A 14,934-nucleotide genomic window follows, 5' to 3' on the forward strand; every position below is an offset into this window, starting at 1 on the left:
CACCCGGGAAAACCTATTTCCAATTTAATATAAATTATTAGTTCACCTGGAAGTTATAGGATAGTTTATACTCATTTGCATTCGCAGTACTTATAGATTACCTGCGGTGAAGTGATTCTGAAAACTTAAGGCTTGCATAAATGAATTCCTTGACCTGGATATATATCTGAGGCACTGACTGAGACATCGGGAGCTTCTTTGGAAAGGATTGCTGTAAAAATAAAGATTATCCTCTGATTCTAAGGAAAGATTAGTATTAAATACTGGAAAATCACACTACCAATATTTTCATCTATCACAAGTTTTTCCATTTTTAACCAAATATTTCAGTGGTGTATATTGAGCTGATTTCTGTATCTGTTTAAATACAAAGTTTCGAGTGTTGTTCTATATCAGCTATCTTCCTGCTGAATCACAAAATTAGACTCCATTTTCAGGTAGGTATCTGCAGCAGCGCATCTTGAATAAACCAGCTTCCCTCTACACCAGCTACTCCCACTGTGCTTTAATTTCCTTATGTAAATTCTACCATAGGTTTGTTATTACTTGATCAGTTCCATCAAAACCACTTTCCGAAGGCAGAACATACTAATCACTCTTCCATGAAAGCAAATTTTAGAGAGAATGGCTGATGCTAAGAAAGAATATCCCACTGGGATGCCAGTACAGCAGAATTGTTTACAGCCCTTTCATATCTACTTTGTCCCACATATTCAGATAAAAAATAACTAATTTACAAAGTGAAATAATGAAGTTGCTATCTCTAATATATTCCTGATGATCATTACCTGTATTGCTGCAAAACCACAGCATACAACATACCATGGGTTACAAAACCCAATGTGTGGCAACAAAATCTAAGTTAACTCATTAAATAAAGACTGGATTAATTAAAATGAATTATTAGTTTACAAAACAGTAGGTCTCATTATTCACTCAAACATCAGAGCAAGTGATTAGAGCTTTAATTTTCCTATTTATTTATGAATACATAATTACACTCTTAATCTACCAAGCTTTTCCATTTTTAATTACTTTCTAATTAGAAATATAATTTCTGTTCTAACCATTCCGAATTGGATTTTGGCAAATTTTAATAACAAAACTTTTCCTTACCTTATCAAGTTCTGAATCTTGAAAAGGAAATTTGCTTATAACTATTTTGTATTCCTCTTCATTTGCTACAGGAATAGGACTGTAGTTATCTGCTTCAAAAATATCCCTGGTGAATTAGTTAATAAAGTGACAAAAAAAAGAATATTTAATTTATTAATGGTACTTTACAATAATAAAGCATGTTAATGAATATACAAATTACCACTACATTTACGTGTGCAATGTTAAAATATTATGAACTGGAATCATTCTAATTTCAGAAGTCTGAAATATGTTTAGATGAATTCAAAACTAATTATTATATGACAGCTCTTTAAGCTATGTCCAATCACAGAGTAAAAAAAAAAAAGCTAAGAACATTTATCATGCATGTCCAAAAGCAGCACATGGTAAAGGAACTTCAGAACAACAAGTCTATTCCAGGAAAAACTGTAAGGAGAATCTTAAGTGGTCGATTTAATTTTAAGATTTTCTGTAATATCATCATCATAGTATCATAGTATCATGCAAGTTGGAAGGGACCTATGATTCAACACCTTTTATGGTAAACAAAATCTGAACATTTAGACATCATACTCTATATCTGCAAACAGACTTTGGAGTACAGTTCCACACTGCTCTACTCCTGGGTTAACTATTCAAAAAATGATTCCAAAGAACACATGGAAACCCACTTGCATTGAAAGAACTTGAAGACATATTTGCAACATCAGAAGTGTGCCAGTAATATACATGTAATGTCTGACTTTAAACATTATGACAACCTAAATTAAGAACCTATTGGTAACAGCCTTTTGCAGTTGCCTAGGCTGATTAGGTTACTAATTAAGAAAAACAGGTGTCCTTCTCTTTATACTTCTCCAGAGAAGTCCCTACGAGGGAAGGTTTCTTCTCTCCATTAATTACAGAAGCAGTCCTCGATAGTTCTCCAAAATATTAGTTACATGCAATGAATACATTAGTTCTACCTAATCTGAACTTCATATGCAACTCTGACTCAATCAATTCTTCCAGAAATACAACTGCAACAAAATTTAAAGACAACAAGAAATAAATGCAATATGGAAGGCACCATTATTTTTATATACTAATACTAACCTGAACAATCCAGACCACTTTTTAAGAAGTGTTTCATTGTACTGGTCTCTTATCTCGAATAAAAGATCAAAGAGTCGATTCACAGGGAAACCATAACCCTAAAGTATAAAAATGAAAAGGATGGATAATTCCAGTACTAACTTGCTCATTCTTATTATACCTTCAAGACTCTGAAACAAGACTGTTCAATCTTATCACTTCTACAAATCAGATGGTACTACTTCAAATACACAACTAAAAGATCATTACATTCTTACAAAATATTTTTTACCATGCTCTCAGCTGTCAAGAAAAAATCTGTCCCATTTTTATATAACATTTCAACTTGATATTTATGCAAACAGCTAATTTTTTTTATTTATTCTTTTTTATTATTATTATTATTATTTTTTAAATCAGCCTAGTAATATTTGCCAATGATATTCATTTGGTCATCCACCTAGATAGTTAATGATAGCTGGACTGTTAATTCATGTTTAAGTTCAGAAGTAAAGCATTTACAAAGGACAAAAATGTTCACAAGATACAAAGCTAACAGGAACATAGATATGAATATCCTGATGCTAACTGGATCACCCAAAATGCATACATTCAGTTGGTAACACTGAAAAGGAATATCCAGGGCATAAAATACAGAGATTTTTATTATTTATAACATTATTCTGTAATTTTGCTCTTGACTCATATATATGCGACATCAGGGGATCCAAAACATTGTTACTCACTCACCTAAAGTTCAAATTTGGCCCTATGAATTTCAGTTAAATTGCTAATATAATACCCACCTGTAAAGTATCAGCAAATACCACAATGAGATTCTTCAGTTCCAGAACGAGGTCAGGATCATTGCAATATGACTGAAAGTGAGAAATTCTGGTTTTGTTAAAATGATTCAAAGTACTGGACATATGTTTTCAAAGAACATCAGCGCCAAAGAAAGGTTGAACTCTCCAGTCTTACCTGTATCCTTGACCGGCTGCCTTGGTTAAAACAACTTAGACTCACTACCTTCATGCAGTGCAATTACATAAAAGCATTTGTTCAATTTCTTATACAAACTAACAAAAAAGCTCAGAAAAAAGCAGACACCAAAATGCTTTGCTAAACCAATATCAGAGATTTCCACAGGACTTTCATTTGAACAGTAAGCCTGGGTCTAACTAGAATTAAAAAGCATTAGTACGTCTAATGTAACATTGATCTGTAAAGTTCCTGTGATAAAACTGTAGTTGCAATTTGTATTTTTTCTCCATTTTTTCTGCGTAGACATGAGTTGTAAAATATTCCTTAGACTATAGACCAATTATGGTAAAAATGACATCGCATAAAGAAACTGCTACTGGCAAACATCAGAAAGAGAAAGGTAAAATTCTTCAACATTTTCTGATAGCAAAAATTATGCCCAACCAGCCTGGTAAACTCTGAAGCAACTTGCTAGCAGGCATTCTCAAGAAACAGAGATAGTTCACTGGTTTCCACAGAGGAATAAGACATATCAGGCAGCACCATTTGAGCTAGAGTTGAAATGTAACTTTAGAAGATACATTTTGAATAAACTGAAATACTCAGCTGATAGAGAATTACATTCTAACATCATGATTTTTTTTCTAATACTGTTACTACAACATAAACATGCTACTACTATAGCACTGAAGAATAGCTTGGAGGGTTTTACTGGTGGAGTTTATTTTGGAAACACAGCATTTGGAATGATAATTAGGAACTATTTCCTGGTGGTGCTTTCAGTGCTGAACCATTCAATCTGATCTAATGAAGAGGTCAGTTGAGACTAATGAGGAAGGATTGCAATAATAACAGCAGATTAACTCTGCATATTCTAAACTGCTGGACTAAGAGAAGGTTTGGAAGACCCAGTGAGTTGTAAATCAGTGGAGGATTATGCAAATAGCCCATGGCTGTGGATCACAGCCTGATACTGTCAGGAACAACAAAAGCTTGGCAGGCTCCCTCCCAAATCTGAGCAATTTTTAATCACAAGGAAAAGAAAACACCAGAGAGGTTTAATTTTTCACTTTGTCATCATCTCAATTTAAAATATGCAGAGTTCTTAAGTAAAAGGATTTAAACTGAAATACTGATAAATCTTCTCACTTACCGAGTGTGTTCTAAGAACAGCAATGATCTTTGAAAGGGCCATGTTCCAGAGTTCATCAGTATACGTTCTAGTTACCAGTCCTTGGGTTACATGTAAAATATGATCTTCCACTACAAAGAAACTAAAACAAAGCAATTCTTCAATTAAGTTTTCAGTGAAAGAGTACAATTTGCTTTAATATAAAGAGACAAGTAGAGTTAAGCCCTTTCCAATTGGAGCCGTGACACTTTGGTAGATTTGGTGTTCGGCTCTGCCCAGCATTAAGTCAAAATGTGAAAAACTTGTTGGTAGGATGAGAATGCTCTTCACTTCTTAGATCCTGCTACCACTACCCACATTATTCATAGAGAAACTGAAGAAAGGTTTTGGACAGTGGGAGAATAAAGGATGAATTAAGAATCACTACAATAAAACCAAAGTAAATCTACATTTAGGAAACTTACCCTACAATTTGACTGAAGTATCTTCTATAGCCTTCTACTGTTTCATGCTTGCAATGAAAAAGAAAACAAGTTTAGGAATAAAAATACCAGTAAGTGTTAGGTACAATCTAAGTCAGTGTAAAGTACTAGTTACCATGCTTGACTGTGGCTGCAGAACTAGTCTTGCTTGTTTCCTTCTTTGCTTTCTGTAGTAATTTTCAAATATTTCTCCATCACCCTAAAAAGACAAAAAAATATGCCTACTTATTGTCATAAACTATTATGCATTTGAATAAATATTTATGCTTATGCATAAGACACATTATCTATTGTTCTACAGCTGAAACTCACTGTGTCTTAAAATTTACCTTCAGGTTAGTCAAGAAACTGATTGCACTGCAAAGTTAGAACAGTATTTCTTTGTTCATATGATACACTAATAATGCATGCAAGAGCTTTGCTAGAGGAAAAAAAAAAAAAACCCTACAATTTAATTAATATTCACTTCTTCCCTTTGGAATTGTTAAATATAAAGATTTTTTTATTTTTATTTTTCTCCTACCACAGTCCTTGAAATACAACACCCTTCTATGCCTAATGATTACATTGTGAGGAATTCAAGTGACATCCTAGCCATCTCATTAGGATGACCATTCAGTGGAAACCATCTGTCCACTTGAAACTGGTGCTGCACTGACTCATCTACCAACTGAATAAATTGTAATTTGTATGCAAGCAGAATATTGCAGCTTAGCATTTTTAAGGTTGCAGTTTACATCGTGAACCTATAATTAGGCTCATGCTATTTAGCATTCCATTACTTGGACTTCCAAAAAAGTCTACAAATCAAAATTCTACAAAGATTTCATGCTGTTTAGCCAGTGTAACTGTGTTACTTTATAAGATATTAAGCATCTTTAATAAAGAAAATTTAATTTTTATCATGTACGTTTGTAATGGTTCTTTCATCAAAGCATGGAAGCAAAAGAGAAGGATTCTGAGGAGGTTTATCAACAACTCTTGATAGCGTTACCATGGCTTATTAATTAGATGATGTTGGCATAAAAACAGAAGCCCTATTCTGAAGTCATCAACAAGCCTTTTTGTCTAAGGGGCTAAGGGCCTTTGATATCACACAGCACTCCCAAGTTGTTTTCTGTCTCCAGTAAGTTTGGAAGCTGGCAAACTTTTTTTCTGTGCAAACCCAAACAGCAAATCCTCAGATCAAGGACCCAACATGAAGACCCTTAAAATGTGACAACCAAAATCACTTATCAATGCCATCTATCAGTTTTACTTTCTGTTCCATTATTACACTGAGAAAGTATAAGCAAAAGTTGTCCATTGGTCAATTTTATATTACTCAACTTATTTCATACTTATTTTCTCTGTTAAAAAAGAAAAAAAGAAAAAAAAAAAAAAAAAAAAAAAAAGCAACCTTATCACTTCTATAATAGTTTTAGCAGTCTGTCTTTTTGTCTCTTTTCACTGAGATGAATAATTACCGGTGTAATCACTGATGCTTTTGTTTCAATTTCGTCTTTAAGAAAATTAACATTGGAATAATTCTTTAAATATTATTTCAGGATATAATTTTTCATGCTACGCACTACAGGCAATTCAAAGAAAGACTACATGCAGCCCATATGTTCAGTCCTGTTCAGCTGAAATTGTAGAATTAGCGAAATTTAGAAGCATTTAATTTATATGGCACTTGTTCTGTATGTATTGGAGAAATAAAATAAAGAATATTCAACTCAAAATAGATCTTTTAAAGCCACCTTAGTACATACCAAAACTGAATAGATGTGCAAACATCTGTAGACTGGAGAAAAGTCCACAAGATCTTGAGCAGTTAAAACCTGAGGAAATGAAAAAGTTATTAAGCTTAAAATGCATACAATCTGCTGATATATTACCAACAAAACTGGTCTACTTAATCAGTACTTTAAAGGAATTGCATTCATGTCATCAACTTTAAAGCTGTATGATTTGGTTAACAGACTGATAAAATTAAGATTAAAATGAATAAGAAAATATACTGGGATGGAAGTGAAAAGCAAGATCAAATTAAGGCCAGCAAAATTAACTATGTTGACAGGCTTTATGGCTATAAAAACCTGTTATATTAATAGAAAGTGGAAGGAGCTTGCATTAATGACTTGAAGAACAACTGCATTAGTTCTTTCACCAGTAACTTTAGGAAAAACTGTTGAATCACAGAAGCTCCCTCCTCTCTCTGTCTTACTGTATTAGATTGCATTTCTGTTGCAAAAACATTCTATTCACTGTGTTTTCAGAGCACCAGACACAAATATCTAAATATTTTCTAGTTTATTCAATTTATGGATATTGAATATTCAATAGCTGAAAGACTGCTAACACAAACTAAGGTTCTCCACAAAGAAACACCCACTTTAGCAACAGTGGAATATTCCAGGGCAACACATATATTATGTAACTTGCAACTGAATTCCTGAATAATTACAAGTTGAATTCAGTCAAATAATTTCAAGCTCTATTCAATTGAATGGCCCCAAATTTGACACTCTATCTAGCATTAATGAAATTAATATTTTGCACTTTGTTTTCCTCCTTAAATGAAGATCTGGGCATTGTCCATTGAAGATGTTCTCTTATTATTCCATCTATATTATTACACCAATAGACAGCACACTGCAAGCTTTGGTCAATAAACTGCCAAATTCACTGTAAATAACATTTAGTAAAAAGCTACCTCTTCATCATGTTCATCATCTTCTTCAAACGTTCGCTTCAATGTCATTTCATTCTTAGATTCCAAAATTCTGCTTCTACCTAAATGCATGTTCCGACCGTAGTTTACATTATTATGCTTCTGAAGAGTGATGCTAAAGGTTTTCTGCTGTTGTGCCTGTTTTGAAAGTAGCACCAATTGAGAGGGATATAATTCAAATTTCATTATTTAAAAGTATATGCTACATCATGAAAAACAGGTGGTCATATAGAATGCAGAACAGTGTAATTGCAAGCTGTTTGCTCTCACCCTACTCTGATGATTTTGCCCTCAATTGATTTGGGATGACAAATGAATTCAACAGCTACTTTTTACATAATTCTTCCCTAATCCCCAGAATGCAATAGCAAAAAATGTAAAAGTTATCTGAAATTTTCCCAATTATAAACTGGGAGCACAGAATCAATACTCATGTACAGTTATCACAACAGAGTTTGCCAGCTACTTGTTTTCTGTTTTCGGTTAAGCCCCAGTGAGCAGACAGCTGCAGAAGTCAAATGCACTCAAATGCACTGTATTGTCCATATTGCTGAAAGAAATGCATCAGGTTAGCATAGCATTATTTTGTGATTGGGATGCACAGGGCTGGCACAGGACAATACAGCATCCAGTAGCCTTGTTGACAGACACACTTAAGTTTCATTTACACTCATCAGCTCTGCATTTTACAAGAATTTTGTTTCTGAAAGACAAAACAAAATTCTAAAAACTTCAGATGAAAATGCAACAACCCAACATCACAGCCCAACAAAAAAGTCACTGCAGCAAGAAAGCTGCAACATTCATTAGCAGTACTCTATTTAGTAATAAAGAAGTATCATAACTATGTTAATTAAACAAGTTCCTGAAGAATATATTTTCAGCTTTAGGTCACTTTTCAGTAGGTAATGGGGCTGAAGTCAACCTGGCATATAGGCTTACCTGCTTCATTGCAGTTTCCCCAATTCTATCAGAATGCTTTCGAATACTCTCTAAGAAATCCTTCAGATCTGACATAGAAATTTCTTTTATTTCTTCACGTAGTTTTGGAAGATTTTCTATCATTATTTGGCAAAATCTGTATTGGCTAACTCTGGGAAGATACAGATTTTCTAGTTGTTCCATTGTCTTCAAAGCAGAGTAATATCTACAAAGAGATCAAATTATATAGCTTTCTTATCAACTTTTAATAAAATACATTTTAATTATATATAGAATATCACAGAATATCAATAGAAAACAAGCAATCAATAGGCATCTAGTGAAATTCCTATGTTAGTCAAATGAACAATGTGAAACAAAAGGTCATCAGCACAATGTTTTAGTTTGGGAAAATAAAAAACAGAGTGACCCAGTCAAGTTGAGATTTTAAGTAGGCTTCCATGGTATTAGCTGTTCTGATCAACAGATTCCTAATGTCACATGCAGTAGCCTGTGGAATGGAGGCAGTAAAATCATAACAATAATTTCTGTTTCTACATCAGTTTCGTTGTTGCTGTTTAAATTAGTTTCACCTTTGTAATGCAAATTGTCAATCACTCAGTGTTGGAGTATATGCACCAAATAATGAAAACAATCTTGGAAACATGTGCCTGTACATATCTGGCTACAAATATCCATACTCACTCTCCTTTTGCCATCTTTAGCTGGAAAAGGTGTGTAAAAACTTAACTCTAGCTTACTGTAAATGATACATCTAATCTGCTGTTCTGACAAATTACGCTATACCTCACCAACAAAATGATTACACTGAACAAGCTTTAAGGTGAGGGGGAAAAACAACAAAGATCAGATAATTTTCCCTGTTCTTCTACTGTTAGACCACAGGCTATATACATCAGAAATATGAAAGAAACAGCCTGAGATAGAGTGTCAGGGAAGAAAACACAAAGTAATTTCTCTCATGATTACGTACCACACATAAAAAAAATACTCCAGTTAAAAGTAAGTATAAAATGGGATTCCATTCTAATTTCAGAGTCATTCAAGTATTACAAAAACAGCAAAGGCTGGTAAATGTGGGGGAAGGAGCAAAACAAGCCATGTCATGGGCCATTTCAGGAAAAATGAAGACTTGTTTCTATCAAATAAAACAAAGGCTATGATGTTGAAAATGCTATACAAACAACAAGATCTGAACTCTCAGTCCATTATTACAAAACATTTTGAAATATATATATATAATAAATATATTAAATATATATATATTGTGCAGACACTACGTGTAATAAGTAATAATTTAACTCAAGTTCTGATGAAAAAGTGTTAGAAATTATTTTCATCATATTAACAAAAGTATCACAAACTCAAAGTCACAGGATAAAAACCTAGTAAAATATTTCAGGTTCTTGCTCTTGTTTCTAAATTGTTGTTGCAAAAATGTCTGTGAGATGTACTGCTATTACAAAAATGCAAAATAGATGACCAAATGAAAAAGTTCCTTATAAAAAAATGTTAAACTAAAGGAACAATCGGATTTACATCTATATCACACATTGCACAACACCCTTTGAATCAGAAACTTGTTATCTTCAACAAGAATACTAAATAAATGCAATTTTGAGAACAGAGATCTTCCAAATACTAAGGCATCAAATCTATCTTATAGTGCTGTTCCTTACTGGTCTTCAATTTCAGTTCTCCTATAGATTACAGGTGTATCTGGGCAAATCCCTGTTAGAATTATTTATTAACAAGGCCTGTAGGACATAAGTAAAGCTATGATGCTTCCAACTGATTTTGGAGAAAATGTACAGATGGAAATTGGTTCTCCTATGCTTCCCCTTATGTAGAGAGATGAGCACCATAAGGAGCTATGAATAATGCCCATTCATGGAATCAATAGCTCTCTCTCTATCATTTTCAAATGTCACATTGACTCCTGATTGGGAAAACTTATTGAAAAAATAAGCAAAATAGAAGGGTACCAATTCTGTAATAAACAGCTAAACTAAGAAGGCAATAAACAGAGCCATGATCATCAAAACTGTGATGACATTTTAAAGAGACATGCAGGAAAGAGGTTAAATATGTATAGGACAGCAATTATTTGTAATGTAATAGTTTTCACTTGCACAGTATTCTCACCAGACACTCAGCCTGAGAGGCTTAGAAAAATGCCTCTTTTTTTGTTTGTTTTTGGTTTTGTCTACCATAACAGATTGAGGTGAACCAATGAACGGGAAAAAGAGAAACTGAGATGAGACTCTGTTAACTTGCTGTTCAGTTCCAAATCTTTCCACAAACACAGGCCAATATCCTAAGACCATTTTTAGCTTTTCAGCCTTGGCTCTTTTTCTTTCTTGAATTCCTACACAATCAGAAATGCAAAATTACTGAATCGTTTTGAAAATGGAAAACAGAGCATGTTCAAAGTTCAAGAAGAATTAGGAAAGCGTCCTTTTCAATTCTGATGCTTTTTACTATTACTTTGTAGATACAGTAAGCAAACATGTTACAACTGAAATAAAATTCATGTTGATGGTTCTCATCTGTCAACAAGAAATAGCAAGTTGTTACTAACTCAGTTGCAACTTAATGTTCTATTCTGAAATAAAAACATTTTTAAATTTTTTATTTATTTGTTTGTTTTTAAGATTTTCCCAATCAAGGCAATTGTTAGCTAAGCTAACAATTCAGCATAGCTAGAGGATGGGAAAAGCCTTCTCTTTTATTCCAGAACAGAACCGCTTTCAGAAGACTGCAAATAAAGAGGTTTCAAGTGTAAATTAGCAGCTTTTGTTTATTATATACTTGGTTTATCTAAAATATACATTAGGCAATGGGAATGTCACTGATAAGAAAAAATCTGAGGGGGTTATGTGTGTGGTTTTGTGTTTTTTGCTTTTTTTAAACTAGCAAATGACCAAGGGGGCCACATGGTGAAACTTCTGGGGAATAAAACCATAATAGCATCAAAATTGTATAAAAGGTTTGTATTTAAACTATACAGATCAGCTTATCAGAACACTATTGGTTCATCTAAAAGGTTTTTGACTGCTGTCTCTAAGATGAGAATTAACATAATCCATTTAAAATCCATTCTAGAGTCCCTTACTAATTACATATATGTGGAGCTCAGGACCTTGTCCTTTTAACATCTGTTCTGGTAAAGCACTGAAATCTTATTAATTTGAAGGTCACTTGTAAGTCAGGATTTAAAAAAAAAAAAATAAAAAAAAAGCATATTATTTCAACAATGATGTATTTGTATCTTTTTCTTTAAAAAACATTCCACAGACTTAATTCAATGTTGAAAGTTTTGACAATGACATTATTATACCATATATTATCTATCATATGAATGTGAACATTGCTCATTTAAATATAAATTATTTAAAGAAGCATCTTCGATGTCATTTCTGTCACATAAATATACCAGTCCCTTGTCTATTCTTCTAGCCTAATCTTTTAAGAAAACATTCTCCAACATGGATTTCATATTATAAGCTCAGAATCTGAAAATAGAAAACTGAAACACCAATAGAGTTCGTAAAATAAGATTATACAGAACTGATCCATCTTGTCATCAAGACCAAAGCATTGTAAAATAGATTGACCTACACTAACATCTTCTCTATAAGAGGAAAGCTAAAACCAGCAAGAAGCAGAGAGGGAAAGAATAAGGAAACAAAATCAGAAGATTAACATTAGTGTTTTATATGATCTAAAGAAAAAGAAAACAGCTATAACTTTAAATTATTAGCAGTGCACACAAAGCAAGTTATATTTTAAATGACAGAGAACTTCTAAGATTTATCAGTGGAATTTCATTTGAAGGCAGTTAAAAGATATACTATGACTTATTTAAAAAAACCTCCAAGTTAAACTAGAGAAGTAAAGCTGTACAGGACAGAAGCAACTCAAATGCCATGAATTTTTTTAAGCAGAAAGCATTTACATGCACATGTTAATGTAAAGAAATGTATATTTATGTACTAAAATACCCTGCTGGATTAAAACAAAACAAAACAAAAACAACCTTGAAATTCTCATTTAAATATTATTAAGAAACTTTATTTACAAAGATATTTTCTGACTTCTGTGCTACAATCCTGCTTATTACATTTCCATTGAGTAAATATTTAAAAATTTTCTGTTCCCTATCAAAACATGACAAATTTGAGGAAATTCAACTGGAATTTTTCAATATTACCATGAAAGAGTCAAATTCATGCAGGTGCTGAAGAGAAATTACAACTGAAATAAGTCACTGCACAAATAACTTCTTTATTTCCAGTTGTCTTTATAATTCAAACTGCTAATTTTTAAGCTTCTCTACGTTTTCTTTGTTTGTGTGAAAGAAGATCTGCCAAGCCACCTATTTTAACAGTTCCCAACTAGAGCATCAATCTACAGTCTGCTGAAGAAGCTGGTTAATTTCTCCAGATACATATAACCAAACCCAAACACAGCAGCCATGCCAAGAGAGCTGTATGAAGCTTGGTGATCTTATCTCCGACTTAAAACTAGAGATGGAGAAAGTTCCACCAAAATACATAATAACCCCAACAGGTCTTTAGGAGAGCAGTGCAGAAACTAGGCCTCTCCCTTGTGCTTCCTCATCTAAGACTTTAAACCCCTCATAAATCTTTCCAGCCAATTGTGTCTGTTTAGAGCAGATTCCTCAATTATTTTCTCTCACAACTATAGTTCTTGTCAACTTGTGTTATGCATGGCTCAGGAAACAGATAAATAGGATACAGAGCCTTTCACCTCTAGGTCATCAGTTCAAACATAACCCGTATTGGCAGAGACCAAAAGTTGCTACCAATCGATAGCTTTTTGGAATCCTCAGTAGATCTTCATTCTGTCTCCATAAAAAAAAAAAAAAAAAACAAAAAAAACGTATTCCAGACGCCAAACCCCACATTATCTTACTTAGCTGGCTGTCTTGGAGCAAAGAAAACAGAATTCCAATTTTTACCATCAAATAAGTACCCGCAAAAGTGTAGAACATCCACACTTCCTTCTTCCCTTTCTTTACATTTCTTAAGAAATGTTAGTTTTGTTCACAGTGCAAGATTTAAAGGCAGCGGAATAATGAAGTTATTACTAAAAGGCTGCAAAACAAACGCAAACAAAAAGAGATTTTTATTCTTCTTTTTTTCTTCTTCTTAAATATAAATGAAAGCTTACCTGCATTAACAAACCTCACTAAAGATTCACAAGAAAAATTATCTCTTGCAAATAAACTCTCCCACCATTTTGTTAGGACAAGTGATATGAATGCTCATATCCCCAGTTCTTCCGAGAAAGCATCACAGCAAAGCTTATTAAGAAGGTCAGTTTTGAAATTCTTTGTACGTGCACATATCAGCTATGAGGTCTCAGTACTGGTGCTCTGTACGTCCTTGCAACTGCTGAATCACTTAATGATAAAGACCAAAATGCATTCATCCTTTGGTCTTGTTTGATAAGCCACAAGGAAATTAACATTTGAACTAATCACAAGTTCCGTGAAATATCCAGCTCAAGCTAGTATTATAGGAATTCTAAGTCACAGGCCAAGTATTAAGTGTAGAATAACTAATGAAACAGATACCCGAGCTGCAGCAGTAGCCTGCAGCAAAATCTAAACCTTCAATACTTTGTGTGACTTCAAGGTATGGTACTTCAAAGCTATGGCATCTCCTCTTTCCCTTAGATCTTTTTATGGTATGACAATGACACGTCCAAACCCCTCAATTCAGTATACCATCACTTGACTTGCAACATTTAAGATTTCCTGTCTGGCAAGCAATTTCTTCCATGGGAAAATTGTCAGATCTGTACCTCCTTCATAATGGAAATTTAGATTGAAAGAGTACTGACAATTTTTTTAAAATCCAATCAACTAACAGTAGACTACAAACCTGTTGGTAAACATGGAGACAAAGCACTAAAAGCTATCTGCCATTTTATCTCACCCAGGTGATCTTTCATGATGATGTTAGGAACTATAACATCTCCTACGAGCCAGAATGCTATTTGCCTTGCCTGACAGATCAAGGGGAAGGCAAAACATAGACCTTGATCCCAGCATTTCCACATCAACATGCAAAACGTAACAGATTCTGCAGACCAGCAAGCATAAGGAAGCTGGAAGTGGTCCAGCTCAGACAGCATACTCTGCACTACAATCTCTGAGCAGAGTATCTGGGACACTGGACTGTTTACATATTTCTGCTCAGGTGCTCCAAGAACACTGCTACAGCACACTGCCAGCTACTTTAAGCTACTGTCATATCAGTGTCCTGTTCAGAGGAAGCAGCGTAGAGTAGGTCAAGTTGATGAGATCTACCAAACTGGTCCCCATCCAGCAAGTTTTGATTGTAATGCAAAAGCACAGTTTCAAATTTTTATTAAAGAACTCATATTTCTGCAAAAACCTCCCAGATAGCACATGTACACAAGTACCTCGTAGCACACACACTAGTGTGGAAGAT

General features: G+C 33.7%; 1 protein-coding gene across 6 annotated transcripts in view; it reads right to left on the bottom strand.

Moving 5' to 3' along the window:
- The window catches only part of EXOC6 (exocyst complex component 6), an 82,359-nt gene that overhangs the window by 44,486 nt on the left and 22,939 nt on the right, over positions 1–14,934 (bottom strand). For all 6 annotated transcript variants that reach the window (XM_072340315.1, XM_072340312.1, XM_072340311.1 and 3 more), the window contains exons 6-15: positions 8,450–8,654; positions 7,490–7,645; positions 6,546–6,614; positions 4,907–4,990; positions 4,774–4,820; positions 4,331–4,451; positions 3,000–3,071; positions 2,215–2,312; positions 1,117–1,222; positions 102–211 (exon numbers count right to left, since the gene is read on the bottom strand). In XM_072340315.1, coding sequence (XP_072196416.1) covers positions 102–211; positions 1,117–1,222; positions 2,215–2,312; positions 3,000–3,071; positions 4,331–4,451; positions 4,774–4,820; positions 4,907–4,990; positions 6,546–6,614; positions 7,490–7,645; positions 8,450–8,654 — 1,068 coding nt within the window. The remainder of the gene's footprint in view (positions 1–101; positions 212–1,116; positions 1,223–2,214; positions 2,313–2,999; positions 3,072–4,330; positions 4,452–4,773; positions 4,821–4,906; positions 4,991–6,545; positions 6,615–7,489; positions 7,646–8,449; positions 8,655–14,934) is intronic.

The sequence above is a fragment of the Excalfactoria chinensis genome, chromosome 6, assembly GCF_039878825.1.
Source record: "Excalfactoria chinensis isolate bCotChi1 chromosome 6, bCotChi1.hap2, whole genome shotgun sequence".
Lineage (NCBI taxonomy): Eukaryota > Metazoa > Chordata > Aves > Galliformes > Phasianidae > Excalfactoria > Excalfactoria chinensis.